At 41.6% G+C, this 19,002-nt stretch overlaps 2 protein-coding genes across 2 annotated transcripts in view; one reads left to right on the top strand and one right to left on the bottom strand.

The window, feature by feature from the left end:
* LOC146606847 (protein NLRC3-like) overlaps positions 1 to 19,002 on the bottom strand; it is a 1,106,670-nt gene that overhangs the window by 340,445 nt on the left and 747,223 nt on the right. The gene's annotated exons all lie outside the window — the stretch shown is intronic.
* Positions 7,623 to 12,575, top strand: LOC146606856 (uncharacterized). Its single transcript, XM_085349290.1, has 5 exons — positions 7,623 to 7,636; positions 8,174 to 8,300; positions 10,981 to 11,088; positions 11,166 to 11,339; positions 11,943 to 12,575. The coding sequence occupies exons 1-5, from the start codon at positions 7,623 to 7,625 to the stop codon at positions 12,573 to 12,575; spliced, it is 1,056 nt and encodes a 351-aa protein (XP_085205416.1).

The raw sequence follows: 19,002 nt of genomic DNA, 5'->3' as shown, positions 1-19,002 counted from the left end.
TGAACAATATACAGGTACATTTAGAAATGAAAATAAGAGAGAAAAAAATACTATACAAAATACATACAAAAAAACGTTCTGATTAATTTACATGTTGAAAGGGAGTGGGAAGAAGTAAACACTTATTTAATCCCACCCCTTTGCCATAAATTATCAGTTAATATGTAGTCAGCTTCCTTACTGATATAATGATGTTTATGTTGCTGCTGGTTCGGTCAGTATTGTTTGGAGAGAGATCAAACTAACAGCTTTAGAATCAGCACAAAAAGGGCGTGAACACAAAGCGCGGACCCGCCGACACCTCAGAATCAGCGAGCTGTCGGCTTTCAGCCCCGACCGTGTCCGTGCCGTCAGGTGAGAAAGGCGACATCTCACTGATTCTGGTCCGCGCTGTGTGTTTAGGTCTTTGTGCAGAATCCGTGTTCCTGCTCTCATTTACTGTCTTAGCTGTTTGGTGGTTGTTGAAATTTTGTGAGGTTTAACCTGAGATTCTGGCGTTTCGGGCAAAATAAATTTATATTAAAAAATCGATTCAGGATTTTAATGAATCGATTTCACGTTATCCAAGCCAGAATCGATTTTAATCGATAAATCGATTATAAAAACCCACCCCTAATTATTACCGACCTTGGGTTTAATTTGGACAGTGATTTTAAACTGGAAAGTAAATTATAATTGTTGTCTAGTTTTTCAAAGTATAGCGTTTTTTATTTTAGGCAACTGACAGCAGTGAAATGTTTTCTTTCAAATTCAACAATTTTATTTGTCACACACACAATACAACATGTGGTTTCTAGGCAGCACTTTGAAACAGTGATCCATACTTTTATTTCATCCCATCTGGACTACTGTGATTGACTTTATGTGGGAGTCAGTCATTACTCTCACATGCTCAGCTGGTTCAAAACACCGCTGCATGAAGAACCTATAAAAGAGAGCATGTTACCCCTGTCTTAGCCTCGCTCCACTGGCAGCCTGTATATTTTAGAGTTCATTTTAAAATTGTTGTGTTTAGTTTTACATTTTTCACAGTCTTGCCCTGCCTTACCTTCTTCACGCCTACACACCTCATCAGTCAGCTGACCAGCTCACTCAGATAGCCTTCTCTATCATTGTTCATAAGTTATGGACTAACTTGCTGTTACATGTTAGAGAGCCCCCTTCACTGTCCACTTCAAAAACACATCTTAAAACCCATTTTATTCTTTCTGACCCACTGAGACTCGGTCTGTTTTAGTTATTTGACCTTTTTTATTGTTTTTTATATCACATGTATTGTTATTATTTAGTATCAATGTACAGCACTTTGTGTCACCTATGGCTGTTTTAAAGTGTATTATAAATAAAGATAGTAGGTAGGTAACTGCGGTTATACTTATGGGCAACTGTTCATTAACTGGGGCTCAGAGCTTAGTTACACTGCAGAGCTGAGGATACAGATATACCACATGGAAACAACCTGAGTTCCTATTGGTCAGTGCAGGCTTCATGTGTTCATGTGGAATTACTACCTTGTGATAAACAGGATGAAGATGCCTGGGCTGAGGGTTTCCCTGTTGGAGTAAAGGGCACCATGAATAAGGAACTGTTTGTTTTTTTTTTGTTTTTTTGTTTTTTTTTAAACTGAACTGTTTGTTTAACAATGAAGACCTGCATGGCTTCAAAATACTCTAAATATAATCTCCAAAAGTTGATTCTGTTCATCTGGACGTAGTGTTTTCTGGAAGAAACGTGTCGTCACTCACCCAAGTGACTTCTTCAGTCTCAGCTGCAGGTTTCAATCTTATAAACTGTACATTTGGATATTGACTGAAACCAGCCCACTGAAGGAACAATGGGCTGGGAGGTCAGTTTCTTCATCGTAATTAAGCAAAATCTCATGACCACTGATCAACAACCACTGATCAATAACCATGAGTCCCATTCACAGAGAGTTGGGGAATGGCTGCAATCACAGCATGTAAGATGGTGACAGATGTACGAAACGTTTCTCCCACTGAAAACGCTACATTCAGATGAAAAAACAAAAACAACTTTTGGAGATTTACTTACCTGCATGATTGAGCATGCATCAAGATGTCTAAATATAATATTTGTACTCAAACAAATTTAGAAGAGAAAAGACACACAATTGAAAGTTCAGACTAAAACAGCCTCAGTTTTCCATCCATAAACTGTGACAGTGTTGTCCTGATACTGCACTGAGTCATGTCTTTTTTCTCTGACTGACCTTCATTCATCTTCTTTAAAATCAACTCTGCCACCTCCATTACATGGCGAGTAGTGTATGTCTCCACCATAAGATCCACTGTTCCATGACGTCCATCCTTCCTTGCGTTCTCCAGTCGGCTCTTTTTGATGGTTGTGAAATCACCTCCGGGTCCTTTTTCCAGGTACCAGTGGAAGAGTTTCAGCTCCTCTTCTCCCAAATCTTCCAGCGTGTTCAGCAACTGCTCCTCAACAGATTTTTCCATCTTTCAACTGTAAAACATGAGAGAGAACATGAATCTCATCACATGTCCAATGTATTTACTTATTTAGAATATTTAGAGTTTGAGCAGTTTGAGTTCAGGTTTTGTTCTCAGAGCTTTTATTGAGCCCTAATGTCTCCTTTTACCTCTTGAGCTCCAGCGCCCCCAGTACAAAGGGGGTGAACTGCCGTTTAACCCTCCAGCTCTCAGGTCTTTAATGCAAATATGGACACGTATCCACAAAAAGCTCAGAATTCACCCAAAGAATTCACATCAGCTCACACACACTTTCTACCTGCAGAGGAAACACAAATCATTCATGTGCACATCAGCTGAAATCCTCCTTTCATCATGTGTGCTGTCCAAATATCAGCTGCTTCTTTCCTGCTTCATCTCAGTGTCAGCTGGATGCAGTCAGACAGCAGTGTGAGGCAGAGGAAGCTGCCATCAGCTGCTCTGCTATCAGTCCACTAGATGGAGCCTGAAGCACACACGATGCATTCACTGACACACACTGATTCACTGTGACTGGAAGCTTCAGTCAGTCCAACACGTGTGAACAACATTTTAAACGTTTCAGCTGATCCAGGATTCAAAGAGGATCAGCAGAGTTAAAGCTTCACACTAATTCTTGCTGCTGAGTTTGCAGAGAACTGCACACACACTGATTCACTGCTAATGAGAAGCTTCTTCCATCCAGTAATTCATCATCCATCAGCTCTGCTGCTGCTCTCAGTCCTGGACTCTGATCACACACTAAAAGCAGCTTTTTAACTCGTGTCTGTAAGAACTCTTAGTGTTAGCTTAGTGTTAGCTTAGTGTTAGCTTAGCGTTAGCTTAGCGTTAGCTTAGCGTTAGCATGCTGTGTGCTAGCTCAGCGTCAGAGCTCTGCAGGTGTCTCGTGTGTAAATATTAATCACAGTGACAGTAAAGGAGGTAAAGGGCTGTGACGTCATCACGTACGCTGCGTCCTCTGTGGGCTCTGAGTGAACTCAAAGTACAAACTACAAGTACACAAACACGAACGTAGCTCAGAGTGGCGGACACACTCGGCCTCGTTGGTCCAGCTGTGAGTCCGTTACCGTGAACTATGGAGCGGCAGATTTGTGCTGAACTAAGCTGCACACAGCTGATGTTAGCCAGGAAACATTACACACTGACTTTAATGGAGAGACCGGAAATACAAACACACACAGTTTGTTGTGTGAAGAAATCAAACACGAGCTGAACAAACAGTAAAGTTCCTAAAGACAAACTGTTAAAGGAGGAAACAAAGCAAACTTACAGTTTCTTCACACACCAACAACAAGCTCCACTCCACACCTGGACACTAAACACGGACACACAGGTGAGCTGCTTCCTGGAAGGAGGCGGGGCTCCACCTGAAACTCAGCACAGGTGGGAGGGGCTCAGCTCTGTGTGTGCTGATGTGTTAACTTTAAAAATATGCCGTCTGACTGCTCAGACTGAGTCAGAGTAAAGTTCACATGCTGACGTGTGGAGACATGAAACCTTGTTGTAGCTGCAGGTGTGAACACACTGGTCCCAGATCAGCTCTGCTGTATTTGTAATAGAGATGGCACGATACCACTTTTTTATGTCCGATACCGATATCATAAATTTGGATATCTGCCGATACCGATATGAATCCGATATAGTGTTTTTTAATCAACAAAACTGTTTTTTAAAATATCTTGCTGCATTTTGCAAGTCTGCAAGTTCATACTCAAGTTTAAAACAACAACTACACTAAAGCTATTCTGTTATACCTGTGTACAAAAAAAATTTCATAGTTCAGCAATACTGATCAATCTAATAAACTTAGACCTACACCATCCTCCCTATTCTGGTATTTTAAAGAGTACTTAGCGTAAATATTAAGCAACCTAACTAATAGGGTTCCAACTCCCAGCAACAACAAAAATAAATAAATAAAAAATAGGGAACCACCCCTCACGCTCCACCTCATGATGCTTAATCGACGTAATCAACCTTAATTTGATGCAGTGTGAAAAAAAATGCACAGAAATCAATTATTTTTCAAGAAATATTAAATAGATTCAACATCTTTCTTCAACAAAATTGCAGACTGCACAGATGGTACCTTCCCAAAGGAAAAAGTACTATAGCTTACTAGGGTATATATATTAGACTTAATAGTCACTATATACAGTAATTGACTTCTATTCATTTTACATCAAATTAAAACTTTGGGTGTCAGATAATTATTTATTAAAAGCTCGACATTTTAAATGAGAATAAGAAAGAAAAGTATGTCTTTGTGCCCCCTTTTCCCTGTTAATGCCCTATCGGCCCCCCTGGCTAAACTTTGCTAGATCCGCCCCTGCACAGTTACCAGCGTCAGCTACGTAGAAAAAGATCCTCGAGTAGAAAGTAATATTAAATAAATTCTAACAACAGCTGATCAAGCTTAAACGTTCTGCTGTTGTTCAGCCGCTGGTTTCCTCTTTCTGGTGCAAAGTGGGCCAAAAACAAACAAGAGAGACGGACTCGAGACAGAAAAGCCGATCAGCTGATCATTAAGCAGTTTCATGATTGAAGTAGCAGCCGGAGAGCGAGAGGCAGTCGCTCGTTAAGCTTAACGCAGGAATGCTTTACAAACATTCAGAGATGGACTTACACACTTGCTTTACTTCTCTCGGGATAACTTTGTCGGAGATGAAATGCCAGGTTGCTAGCGAAGCTCCACATGCTATCCAGACCACCGACAGGTCCCGCATGCCACAGCCGCTCTATCACGTGATGCATACTGCTCCGACGTGCTAACGTTCTGAGGTGAGTTACGGCGTGTTGCAACTTTTGTGAGGTGCTTTCGTGATATTTAATGGATCGGATTACATTTTTTATTTTTCTCCGATATCCGATCCAGTAATTTAGGTCAGTATCGGACCGATACCGATACGTAATATCGGATCGGTCCATCTCTAATCTGTAACATGAACATTTCTGCTGCAAAGCTTCAAATGTTCAGCATGTTTCTCTGTTTCCAGTCTATAGATCCAGTCACACTTTCTACCTTCACCTGTGCAGTAAAGACTGAGAGCAGAGCTGAAACCAAGCGTCCAATCAGTGAGCAGCATCAACACCTGAGCTTCATTCAGACTCTGTTATTGAAGATGTTGTTGGTACAAAGTTCATCTGCTGCTCACATGAATCCATGAAAGATTTATTTCACTGAATGTTTCTTCAAAGCTCGTTTCAACCTGTTGAAGTCATGAATGAAAGTGCAGACTGAGAGTGGATCACATGATGTTTGAGGTGTGTCATGTGACATGTTCAGTATTGTCACACATGTCTAGATTGTCCCTGATATCATAACTGCTCAAACACTGATGATTATATTTGAAGAATTATTCCTGATGGCAGCAAAGTTTGAATGGAGCTCTCTGTCTGTGCTGATTTGTCGCCCTCTGGAGGTCAAAGCACAAACTGCATGATGTCACTGTAACCACCACAGAGACAGGAAGTGTTTTTATGACTGAAACACTGAAATGATGCTAACGGCTGTCGTTAGGCTCACTGACAGCAGTGCTGATGTGTTCATGTCAAACACTGGCTCAGGTCAGACTCCTTCATCCTTCTCCAGCGTGAGGCCGCCCTCAGACCCACAGGAGCTCTGACCTTTGACCTCCTGACCCTAACCATTTTAGTCTTGTTGCATCTTTAAATGCAAATCCATCCAAACTGTAGCCGAGCAAAAGAAGCTGGAAGCTGTTCTATGAATGATGTTGTTGAAGGAGCTTGGAAAGAAAAGCGTCTGGACTTCTTTAAGTTGCTTGAAGAGGGACTTGGACGTCTTAACGCCCACTCACATCCTGGGACATTTGATCACAGGAAATCACATGATAGCGTGGGGCTAGATCTCACAATGGGTTCACCCAAGACACGAGTAGTTCTTTATGTTTCTCGTGCACGGGAGAGAACTGGACCAATGCCGTTCCTTCGCTTGACCACAGTCGCTCTCGTCCGTTCCCTCGTAACACTGCTCTTTTATTGAGGTTACATGAATATACATAGGTTCATTAACATACACGTGAACAAAGGTACCAGTCTGTATGTTATGTAGGTGTGTGTGTGTGTGTGTGTGTGTGTGTGTGTGTGTGTGTGTGTGTGGAGTCAGAGTGTGACCCCATAAACGACTTCCCTAAACCTGCTGGTCTGGAAGTCCAGCAGTTCATCTAAACAAAAGGCACTTAGACTAAAACAGACATCCTACCACAAAACAATAAGAAGGTAGCACCTCTCCCATGATCCCAGGACGTGGGTGTGAATGCCAGAACACTCTGGAGTCACACAAAGTCTTTAAAGACTACTATCATTACACAATTGGTTCTACACCTCTGAGCATATATGGTTAGATATTCCCCAATAACAATGACAATGATAAAATATAAATCCAACAATGGTTTTCAGGGTTTTTATCGTTAACTTCGTTTCCCTGGGTCTTTTCCCGTGTTGTAGTCGTGTGTCTTATTTTGAAAGAAATGTTTATGCGTTACCATAGTGACCAGAGAGCATTAAGGGTGCAGACAGGTGCATCCAACAACATTTTATTTTCCCTTATTTGATTTATGGACCTAACTGTATGAACTGGACTTTGGCTTTAATGCTGCTCCTCTTCATCATTGCTGTGTTGCATTTCCATCATTCTGCTGCTGGATTCACTGCAGGCTTTAACAAACACTCCTTTGGGTCCAGGCCCAGCCACGTGTTTGTAAGCTGCTGTGCTCCTCACAAATAAAGCCTGAAGCAGCTCAGACTGTTAGAAGCAGCACTGAGCCCTGTTACAGTTATAGTGTTAGAGCAGCGGCTGCAGCCTACAGCATTTAAACTAGCTGACAGTAAACACATCAGTCCAGATGTTACCACATTACTTTGTGATGCTGAGAGTTAAAGGAGACTGGCTGATTAAAATCCCATTCCTTACATCACCGTCCTCTGCTCTGACTGCTTTCATTTAATCACAATCAGAATACTTTTTTGATCCCAGGGGAAATTATTTAGGTTACAGTGCTGCAGCACAAACAGGAACAAAGACACAACACACTAAGTAAGAAATAGCACAACATACACAATATATACATGCATACATATGAGTCACTTATAAGTAACATGTGAGTGCTGGGGTCTATGACAGCAGGCAGGTCTGTATTTATGTCCAGGCTGACATGAACAGCTAGTAGTTCAGGGTTCAACACTCAGGAAAGTGTGTGACCTTCCACACTGACAGAAGATGCTAAACATGACTTTAAACTGTTGTTTGTTAAAGCCTCACAGATCTGAGAGCAGGGCTCAGTGGGTACATGAGCCTTTATACATGAAGGCTTTCTGTTTCCAGGAGAGGAAACATGTGATCCAGCTGTGTTTGGTCACATGGATCTGCTCTGCATGGATCACCTGACTAAAACATGTTGTTGTTATTGTTCTTACAGTCTTAAATCGGTACATCAGGCGGGTCACATGACACCCGGGGGTGACAGCAACATCTTTCCTCTTTAGAAAGCTGCGCTCTGTCCCAGGAGCTGTTGTCACAGTAACAGCAGGAACAGGAAGTCACATGCTCTCTGCTCTGTGATTGGCTGCTTCTTATCTCAGCTTCCTGCAGAGGGTGGGGTCTGCTGATAACGCACACCAACAGAAGTGTGACTTTCACTTCCTGTTTATTGCTGTTGTTCTTAAAGCTCTCAGGCGATGCTGCAGCGCCCCCTGCTGACACAAACTCCTCCCTCTGTCTCAGAGGTCACAGGTCAGCCTGCTGCAGAGGGTCTGCCTGTTCATGGACTTCCTGTTACAGAGACGGGTCTCAGCGTCAACACTGGTTTCTGATTGGACGGTGTGGAACCCCAGCTTCCTCCAGCCGAGTGATGTGTGGATTCATCACTCTCTGTGGATCAGTGTAAGTCTGTGTGTGGGTCAGCTGCAGGACTTGCTTGACCTTTGACCCTGGCAGACAGAGCTGGTTACTGCTGTGTGACTCCTGCCGTCGCTCCACTTTAAATTTTACTTAAAATAAGTCCTGACATGGCCCCGCCCCCTCTGACCTGCTGCTCCTGGATGTGCTGAGGACACAGCGGAGGCTCAGAGGGGGCGGGGCTTTTCCCGTGGCGGTAACCAAACTGCATTAGGTCACTGCACTGCCAGTGTTTAACCACACCTCTTCTGACTGACCTTTGACCTCTGACATGTTGATTTGATCCTTATTTAATGACGTCTTTTATCTAGTGATTTAATTCTGTGTATTTATATGTGATGGTGTTCCTGCGTTCAGCCTCAGCTGATATCCACAGACGCTCCTATTGGCTGGTTTTAAAAACACATTTTTCCATTAAAGAGACTCTTTTAAAAACACGTCTGCCTGAAATTCACATTTCATTTATTTTGGGGGATTTTAACAGAGAGATAGAACTTTATGAATCCCTCATGTTTATCCTCCAGGAAATCCAGTTTGTAGCAGCAGAACACCGACAAACTTTTACACAGCACAGAATTAGGATATCAAATAAAGGGGAATAAGAGAATATGAATATAAGCATAAATATGTACATATATACACAGACCTCACACAGAGACAGCAGCTACACTGTGTGTGGATGTGATCCACAGTCACAGCTGTGGGTTTCAGTCAGTGTGTCTCTGACTTCATGGTCACATTTCAAAGCTTATTGGAGCCAGAAGATGTTCAAGTAAAAGATTTATTGCTGTACTCGTCTACCAGGATAACAGGAGGTTCATAAAGCTGTGTAATACTTCAGCTTTACATCAGGGAGTAGTAGTTTATTAAACCCCCCAAAATATGACTATCCAGAGTTGGGACCAGGAAGCAGAGTTGCAGTCTTACACGCCTCTCTGCAGCTTCTCTCCTCCTGCTACCCCCCCAAAAACCCATCTCCATAGAGACTGTGTCAGCTCCCAAACAGACAAACAAACTAAAAACCAGCAACAAACAACTTAAACATAAACAATCACAAAGAAAGAACAATACAGTATCCACATCTGAACCAAAGAGTAAAACAGTGAAATGTGGATTATTAAACATTAGGTCTCTCTCCTCCAAGTCTCTGTTAGTACATGTTAGTAAAAACATTTCTGCATTTTACCCATATTTTATTTTTAACTCAAAATCAAAGATTCCAGATTCTCCTACATGTTGGTTTTGAATCAGATAGGACGACAGATTTCAGGTGGCCCTGTGTCTTTCTCTATTACATTTGCCACTGTGTAACTCAAAGTTATTTAAGGACTAGTTTATTTCAATGGATGAGTTTACTGACTGACGCGCAGAAGAAATAGTTCTTTATGGAGCCTAGATGGTGTGAATGATGAGACCAAAGACTGCAATATCTTGTACCAAAAATATATTGAATAAATGGAGGAAAGGGGAAATGGAACAAAATAATTAACACAACACACAACATAAATGCCCACAATTAAATAATAAATCAATGCTGTGATCTTTCTGTGCAAAAGTCCTTTTTGGTCCTCTTCTTTTTAAAGTTCACTTTTAAGGTATTCCTCCTTAGAGTCCAGCTTCATACAAATGGGGAAATATGTCCGTAATTCAAAGACGGCTAAGTGGGGGAAAGAGGGGAAACAAAGAATGGTCCTACCGGCTCGCCACTTCAATATGAAGAAGATTAATTAAAGGGAGGGAACAAAACCTGACCTGTAGGTCAGAAAAACGTCCATTAGCACATCAAGTTCGATTCAGTTTACCGGTAAACAAATATATTTTTCTGCAAGCCTATGTAACAATGCAAATCATCATCAACCAATGTACAACAGTTAAATTATTAATTATCTTGGCTACGTAGCTTAATCTATACATTCCAGTAGCGTTCGCTACAAACAATACAAAAACAACAATAAAGGAAAACAGCTGTCTAACAGACAGCATAGCCGAATTCAAGGCAACACATAACAATAATCATTCAATCGCACTTTGTTTCAAAGTAAGCCCATTAAAGTGCTTAAGTAAATAAAAGTGTTCAAAAACAGCGGTTTTTGAGCCGGAGTTCTGCTCGCGGTGGGAACGCCACCGCACAAAGTCATTTTTTAATCGCGAAAACGATCGACTGGTTACTGACAACCAAAAGGTTGTTTTTGGTAGATATTAAAGATCATGGGTGGGCGGGGCAAATGGAGCAGTTTTCTACAGTCGAGTAAAATTCCAGGAAAGAGCTGGGTGTGGCTTTCCTTTAAATCACATGATCAACAGCTTTAAGATGGAGGCAACTCGCTCAGTGTTTCCTGTTTCATTCTTAGACTGTGGCGATGGTAAGTAGCAGCTTTTCACTTGTTACCTGGCATCTTTTCAGCCACCAATGATAGTCATTGTATGTTATCAACATTTCACTAACTATGTTTTCTCTCATGTTTAAAATAGGCCGACCAAGAGCAAAATAGGTATGTCTGCAGACTCTGCTGTAGCCAAAGTTATCAGATCTCCTGTGTTTTTAAATCCCTAACTGCTCGATCATTATCATTTTAGAAGACAACAATTTCTCAAAGGAGGTTCAAAACTAATGCCTACAAGATTACCAAGAGGATGGTTCGGGGCTCTTACATGACTCCGGGAAGTCAACACTTGGTGGATGAGGTGTGTTACCTTTGACACTTTTAAGACAGTCCTGTTTATCACTACTAACAATAAGCAAATATGTTTTCACTCAACAGATCCTTCACAGCATGTTGTTTCTGGGCAAAATCAACAACATCCCCTTTTCTCCAGAAGAAATCTTCCCTAATCCTTTTGTGTTGGGTTCTTTAATGAGAAGATATCCCAGGCCTTTAAAGTTGTATTCGACTCAGCTTCCCAGGCGAAGTCCCTTCTCCTGTGTGCTCGACATGGTAAGATAACTCTTCTCACATTTTCAGTCAATCTGACAAACTTCCAGTTTTTAGGAAAGTATAATGCAAAGTGCTTTTTTACTGAGAAATCCAAAGAAAATCCATACTGTACCTTATACTTCAACATATGCTTCTAGCTATACTTCTCCACCAAACACAGAGACTGCAGGAGAGCTGGAGACTTGCTTCAGAATTTGTTAGTTCTAAATAATGTCTAACAGACTCATTATTGGAGATGCTTACAGTCTTCAAGGCGTATATGATGCTGTCACTGTGTAGCTGCTGGATCTGTTAAGCTCAAAGACTCTAAATTCAGCGTGTTTTGACAGCCCGGCATAGCAAAATAGAAAAAAAAAGGTCAATTAGCAAATTTAATTATAAATTAGTGAGAACAAAGATGGATTTTTGCTTATTGATTTAAAATTAAATAGATTTTTGTGACTTGTTTCACCCCCTATCTTAAAATGTCTAAACCAAAAGCATCCAATGGTCCTGCATAGTTAAATAAGTCAAGCAGCGAAACAAACATGTTGATCAACTTTCTATGAAAAACAACTATATAATCAGGTGCAACACTTTGACCAGATCTGTAACTGTTTTCAGATCGTCCTGCAAAATAACTCAGAGAATGAAGAGCAAATAAAGCAGAGTCTGCAAGATCTCCTCACAGACTTGGACTTAGAAGAGAATAATAAAAAAACAGCTTTCGTCTCGTCCACCATCTGCATTTCTCAAAAATCCCAAACCAACAAATCAGAAAGGTACTGCGGAGTCTCCATGTCCACCAAAGGTCCTAACGCTGGGAAAATTATGATTGCTGCCTCCTGTCTTAGCAAATGGCATAAATATGTATCTGGTGCGGTGATGACCTATTATCCAAACACAGTCCAGAAAGATTACTTTGATGGAACAATTGAAGTACCTGGAAATATCAGGTGTGAGGCTTTTTGTCTCCGTGATGGTGCCAGAATGAAGCCTTGCAGATCATGTAAGAATTTGTTTGGCTTGAACACAGAAGACCTCAGAGAGTGGCCATATGGTAACTGTGCTGAAGCTGAGAGCCTGAGCAATTTGCTTGAAAATGAGAGAGAAGTTGAAACACATGTGGATGAATACTCAGCTGAAAAGGACAACAGGCAGAGAGCTGAGGATGAGGTTTGTAGGGTTCTTAGAACCGTGTTGCAAAGGATTCGGTTTAACTGGACAGGTGAATTTTACAACCCAGAACAAGAGTGAGATTTCATGAAATCATTTGCATTCATCATTCTGATAAATCAAAGATTCTCTGCTCTGACAGCATCTGTGTGGATTTTCTGTAATCACAGAGACGTGTATAAGCATGTTTACTTTCCATCTCCATGTAATTGTCACATTTAATAATTAAAACTGGCTTCTATGGGTTTTTGTTTGTTTGCTTACATATCTAGTGTTTAATGCAATATGAAGCATTATCAGACAGCATTTATTGGGAAGAATCCCATATTTATACTGGTCTGTACCCAGGGTACACAGAAAATAAAAACACATGTTTTCTTATTATGATCCCAACTATAATTTACTTAAGCAAAAGCACTACATGTGTAGTTATAATATTTATAGCAGTTACTGTTGAGCTTTAAATTTATCATCTTAAATGTTTATATGCTGATTATATTGCTTTATATAAGAAAGGCCTAACTCTGAGTACACTCTGTGCCAAAAAGTGCTGACAGGAAACTGCATGCTTTTGCAGAAACGTGCTTTTGCAGCTAGAAAGTGAAGCTGATATATATCAGTTTTAATTAGTTTTTACCAACTGCTTGCTAGGGCAATCCCACGAGTTTGGTGTTTTTGTATTGAACATGATTCCAAGTGCTTTCTATAACACATAGCAGAGGTGCCACAACAAAGACTGAGAAGAGGACAGGAAGAGACAGTGAAAGAGATGCACTCCTTCGCCATTCATGTTAAAGCGTTGCATAGCTTTAATTTTAGAGAGTGTTGCATAACTTTAGTCATTTTTCTACCACAGGTGAAGCCAAGAATTGTGAAGCTCTCTTTTGGCCAAATACCAGAATCTGTAAGAAGAAGAAAAAACAAACAATCAAATAGGTCATTATTAAGAGGACAACAATCTCTTGATGATTATCCACAGTGTCTTTGATAACTCTGAGATACAAACTGTCAAGGATATACACATCCCAGCAAACAATAGCTGTGTTTGACTAAAGCGATTAATAACAAGGACAGAGCTACAATCACTACAGTCAAACATAAAGGGCTTAATCCTGAATCCAAGTCTGAGCTGTGATGCCGTTGGTGCTGAAAGCTGCTCAGATCCTGAAGCTGCACGTTTTGTCTCTCTCTAACCAAACCAGCAGCAAAAGAAGACACATTTCGCTTGACATAAACATTGTCATGAATTCCCTCTTACTTTTGCTGGTTTGCTTCCACCACCATTAAAACACACACAGAAAAACAACACAGCACAGCTCTCTGCCTCTCTCAGTGTACTTTAAGAACACCGTTTCCCATCTCAAATCTCTGTTTTTGGCATTATTCGCTTGCTTGTTATGAAGCAGTCTACCGTTGTTTACAGCCATTTTTTTTTTAATGACTTCCGACAAGACAGCCTCATTTCTGCTGTTCAATACCAAATTTTATTTATTTTTTTCAAATTAAGTGAAACTGCAAAATGCTCTGCTGTGTCTCTATTAAAACCTCTTATTAAAACCTCTTATTAAAACCTCTGAATCACTTCAGCAGCATCAGCCAATGTACATTTGTTGAGTCGTGGTTCTCGTCTGCTTTTGTTCTACTGCAGAATAATATTTTTAAGGTTATCTACTGTAAAAAGCTAGGCCAGGAAAATCTGCTTCATGGTTTTGTGTTTTATCCTCAGTTACTTTGACACAAAAGCATCTGCTGTGATGCTCACACCTCTGATGAAGTTTCACAAGTGTCAGTACTGATAAATGATCAGAATTATAATGTTTCTGACTCTCTGAGTAAGAATTAAATGGAATCTAATTGGGACCTTGTGAATTGGAATTGAACAGGTTCTAGAAATCAGTGATGATACTCAGCTCCAATACCCACCTATGATATTAGGCTGACGAACGCTGACTGGGTTTCATTTACCAGCTTTTTATGTTCTTCCTGCAGTTTCCTCCCCACATCACTCATCTTAACTTTTTTCCAGTCCTCCTCAGTCTAAACAGAACACACAACAATACAAAGAAAAGCTCAGGTGATTGATCTCTAACACTAGGCATCCCCAGTCTTATTCTTAGCAGTCTAACTTCTCACCATATCTTTGAAGGCCTCTCCATTGTAGTAGCGCTTGGATGCTGGATACTCTATCGTTTTGTCACATAGTTCCAGGAAACTGGAAGCCACCAGATGCAGCTCCTCTCCGTCATAGCCGTACAGCTTTTTGTCCTCACGCGTCATCAGCACAAGCTCGTCACATGGACATGAGGTGCCCTTTACCACACCAATAACCTGCATTTTTACAATCTCGGGAAGGTAGAATTTTCCCCAGGCGTTAACTTCATCATCATCCCCGTTGTATTTGGTGTTCTCAAGCTCTTCTATCCACAGGTCAGCACCACTTGGCTTCTTCAGGTGAACGCACATGCTTTTGTTTTTGGAAACAAAATCTTTCACCCATTTCAGGTACTTTTCACCTGGAAAGAAGCAGACAAGGAAATATGGATGAATGTAGAAGTGTTGGAAAAGACAAATAGCAAGGTTATCCTACAGCAGTTTGTGAAAAGGTTGTATCTTGAAATAAGCAGGCAAAATGAGGATCTCACTTATCTCATATGTTCTGACTACCGACTTTCTTCAGTTAAAGGACAAAAAAAGGGCACACTGGAGGCTGACAGAGTGTGCAATGGTGGGAATCATTTTGCAGAACTCACTAAAGTTTGTTTCTCCTGGAACAAGCTTTTTACACTTCGGCAAATGAAAATACTGTGTTAAACTAAAAAAGAGCACCAGACCAAGGTCTACAGTACTAACAGAAAAGCATGCCGTTACCTGTTGCCTGTCGACACAGCTGCTGATCTTCCTCACCAAAAAAATGAGGATCCCTGAAAGGAATAGAAAGGTTATGTTAAAATGAATGACTGTCACGGTGATCATGGGAAGCTCCAAAATATCACAATAGCTACGAAATCACAAAATGCAGTGTGATGTCTGTAAGCACCAAACATGACATCTCTGCAAATTCATCTTGAAACATGTAGGTACCTCACACGTACAGCTGCAGCCATCTCAGCCATTTATCACTGTGGCTGCCAAGTGGCTGCCACTTCACAAGCGCATGGCACAACATAGAAGAGCCACCTCCACAGGACAAGACTCAGCAGTCCATCTGCATCTTAAGGATAAAGGACACTCTTTCGAGGATGCTAATGTTCACATTTTGGGCAGAGAGGACAGATGGTTTGAAAGAGGAGTGAAAGAAGCCATCTATGTCCACTGTGAGCGACCATCTTTGAACAGAGGCGGGGTTTACGACACCAACTCTCTGCCATCTATAATCCAGTTTTGAGATCCCTTCCCAGACGCCTTAACGCCCACTCGCATCCTGGGCCATCTGACCTCAGGAATTCGCATGATAAGGTGGGGCCAGGTTTCACAATGAACTCACCCGAAACTGGCTGATTGGGGCCCACACCCAGTTTCCCACCTTGGCTCAGGTGATTAGAGGATCATCAGGGGGTCCTTTTGTCCCTCTGTGGGGGGAAACTCCCACTAGGTTTATATCTGGGACTCTCCACCATTTGACCTTAGAACTGAAGAAGCTTCTCGGATGAGAGGTGAAACGTCTTCAAGTAACTTAAAGAAGTCCAGACGCTTTTCTTTGCAAGCTCCTTTGACTACGATGACCTGGATGACTGAGAACCTTCACAGACATAAGGTGAATGTGACAAACAAAGCGCCTTCTTGTTCTCTGTGATAATGTAAAGTTATTAATGAAAAAACAAACGAGTAAAAAACGGACTGGAAACATGTCTTCAATCAAAACTCGACAAAAACAAAGAAACAGCCTCACTTCTCTGCGACGCTCCCTAAAAATGACGTTACGTGTTACGTACCAGAGATTTCTATACAGCCCTTTATCAAGCCGAGAGAAAGTGACGCAAAACCCTCCAACTAATAACGACTAGCAGAGAGGCTCAGCTGAGTGTAGTTACCTGGTTTGCAGACGCATACAGACGTTTCCTGTCCTCTCGGACGCAGCGGTGATAGAACATGTGGTGCATTACCGCCACCAACTGGCTTGGAGTGAGGACCGGAAATCGCTCATGCCAAATCAAAAAAAAAAAACATAAAGAAAGATTAAGTGAAGAGATAAATGAATACATTAAATCAAGAAGAAAAAAACCCACCACCGGACATATACATCCTCATATCCTTCTGTACAAATGAGTTTGTTTTAGAAACTGAAAAAAGCCACAAAACCTTCACATCTAGAAATCCTTTGCAGTAAAACTTGTTTTTTGGCAGGTTCCACAGGTTTTGAATCAGTTTTCTTCTTTATTCCTGATAATTTTGACAATGAAAAAGAACATGTTCTATAGGGCTTTGGAGTTGACGTCACGCCGCAATGCATTGTGGGAGCGCGGCACCATTTTCGAGGTCTACGAATCAAAACAAACACACTGTGTTGGAACGACGATTACAAGATGCTTAAAAGCAGCTCAAAAGAGAATGGACTGTATAGAGACCGATTGCATCCAGAGGCGAAGCGGCGGTACTTGCAGAAAATAGCGTGCAGTGGAAATGTGGACCCGTATGAAATACGGCCGTGGAGTAGAAACCCTGAAGACGTAGCCTGATATATTTTCGTACCTTATCTGTGGAGTCAGCGCGTACAAGTCGTCATTCAAACAAAGGTAAGTCAGCTCGAGTACTGCGTGTGAAATGCGTTTGATTTCCCTGCAAACATTCACATTAGTGCAGCATAAATTCATTCATGAGGGGAAATTACAGTGAGAACATGTGGAGGCTGTTAGAGGGAGAAGATAGTGAGTTCAGTGCAGGGCTGTGCAGAGAGGTTTAAAGGGGCGGGTGCTCAAAGTTAAAAAGGGGCACATTGAACCAGGCTGAATAACAACAACACACATTCATCAAGAATCTAATATGGGAAGGGCAGGGCTGTGTTGGTCTGAGACTGTAGACATTAAAAAGTCCACAGGAGAGATGGTAGCTGATTAAACAAGTGTCATGAGATAATAACAAAATGCAAAGATTGGTGACAGCGCTTGGAACCATAAGGCAACAAAAAACTATGTATGTAAAAAAAAAAAAAAAAAATATATATATATATATATATATATATATATATATATATATACACACACACACAGTGGGGCAAAAAAGTATTTAGTCAGCCACCGATTGTGCAAGTTCCCCCACTTAAAATGATGACAGAGGTCAGTAATTTGCACCAGAGGTACACTTCAACTGTGAGAGACAGAATGTGAAAAAAAATCCATGAATCCACATGGTAGGATTTGTAAAGAATTTATTCGTAAATCAGGGTGGAAAATAAGTATTTGGTCACCTCAAACATGGAAAATCTCTGGCTCTCACAGACCTGTAACGTCTTCTGTAAGAAGCTTTTCTGTCCCCCACTCGTTACCTGTATGAATGGCACCTGTTTGAACTCATCATCTGTATAAAAGACACCTGTCCACAGCCTCAAACAGTCAGACTCCAAACACCGCCATGGCCAAGACCAAAGAGCTCTCGAAGGACACCAGGAAAAGTATTGTAGACCTGCACCAGACTGGGAAGAGTGAATCTACAATAGGCAAGCAGCTTGGTGTGAAGAAATCAACTGTGGGAGCAATCATCAGAAAATGGAAGACATACAAGACCACTGATAATCTCCCTCGATCTGGGGCTCCACGCAAGATCTCATCCCGTGGGGTCAAAATGATCATGAGAACGGTGAGCAAAGATCCCAGAACCACACGGGGGGACCTGGTGAATGACCTGCAGAGAGCTGGGACCAAAGTAACAAAGGTCACCATCAGTAACACACTACAACGGCAGGGAATCAAATCCCGCAGTGCCAGACGTGTTCCGCTGCTGAAGCCAGTGCATGTCCAGGCCCGTCTGAAGTTTGCCAGAGAGCACATGGATGATACAGCAGAGGATTGGGAGAATGTCATGTGGTCAGATGAAACCAAAGTAGAACTTTTTGGTATAAACTCAACTCGTCGTGTTTGGAGGAAGAAGAATACTGAGTTGCATCCCAAGAACACCATACCTACTGTGAAGCATGGGGGTGGAAACATCATGCTATGGGGCTGTTTTTCTGCCAAGGGGACAGGACGACTGATCCGTGTTAAGGACAGAATGAATGGGGCCATGTATCGTGAGATTTTGAGCCAAAACCTCCTTCCATCAGTGAGAACTTTGAAGATGAAACGAGGCTGGGTCTTCCAACATGACAATGATCCAAAACACACCGCCCGGGCAACAAAGGAGTGGCTCCGTAAGAAGCATTTGAAAGTCCTGGAGTGGCCTAGCCAGTCTCCAGACCTCAACCCCATAGAAAATCTGTGGCGGGAGTTGAAAGTCCGTGTTGCTCGGCGACAGCCCCAAAACATCACTGCTCTCGAGAAGATCTGCATGGAGGAATGGGCCAAAATACCAGCTA

The sequence above is a fragment of the Diplotaxodon limnothrissa genome, unplaced genomic scaffold (genome assembly GCF_057381915.1).
Source record: "Diplotaxodon limnothrissa isolate DT_005_m unplaced genomic scaffold, D_limnothrissa_male_GT1.1 unmapped_scaffold_4, whole genome shotgun sequence".
Classification (NCBI taxonomy): Eukaryota; Metazoa; Chordata; class Actinopteri; order Cichliformes; family Cichlidae; genus Diplotaxodon; species Diplotaxodon limnothrissa.
The sequence above is the reverse complement of the archived record's forward strand: the minus strand, read 5'-3'. Positions and strand labels throughout refer to the sequence as shown.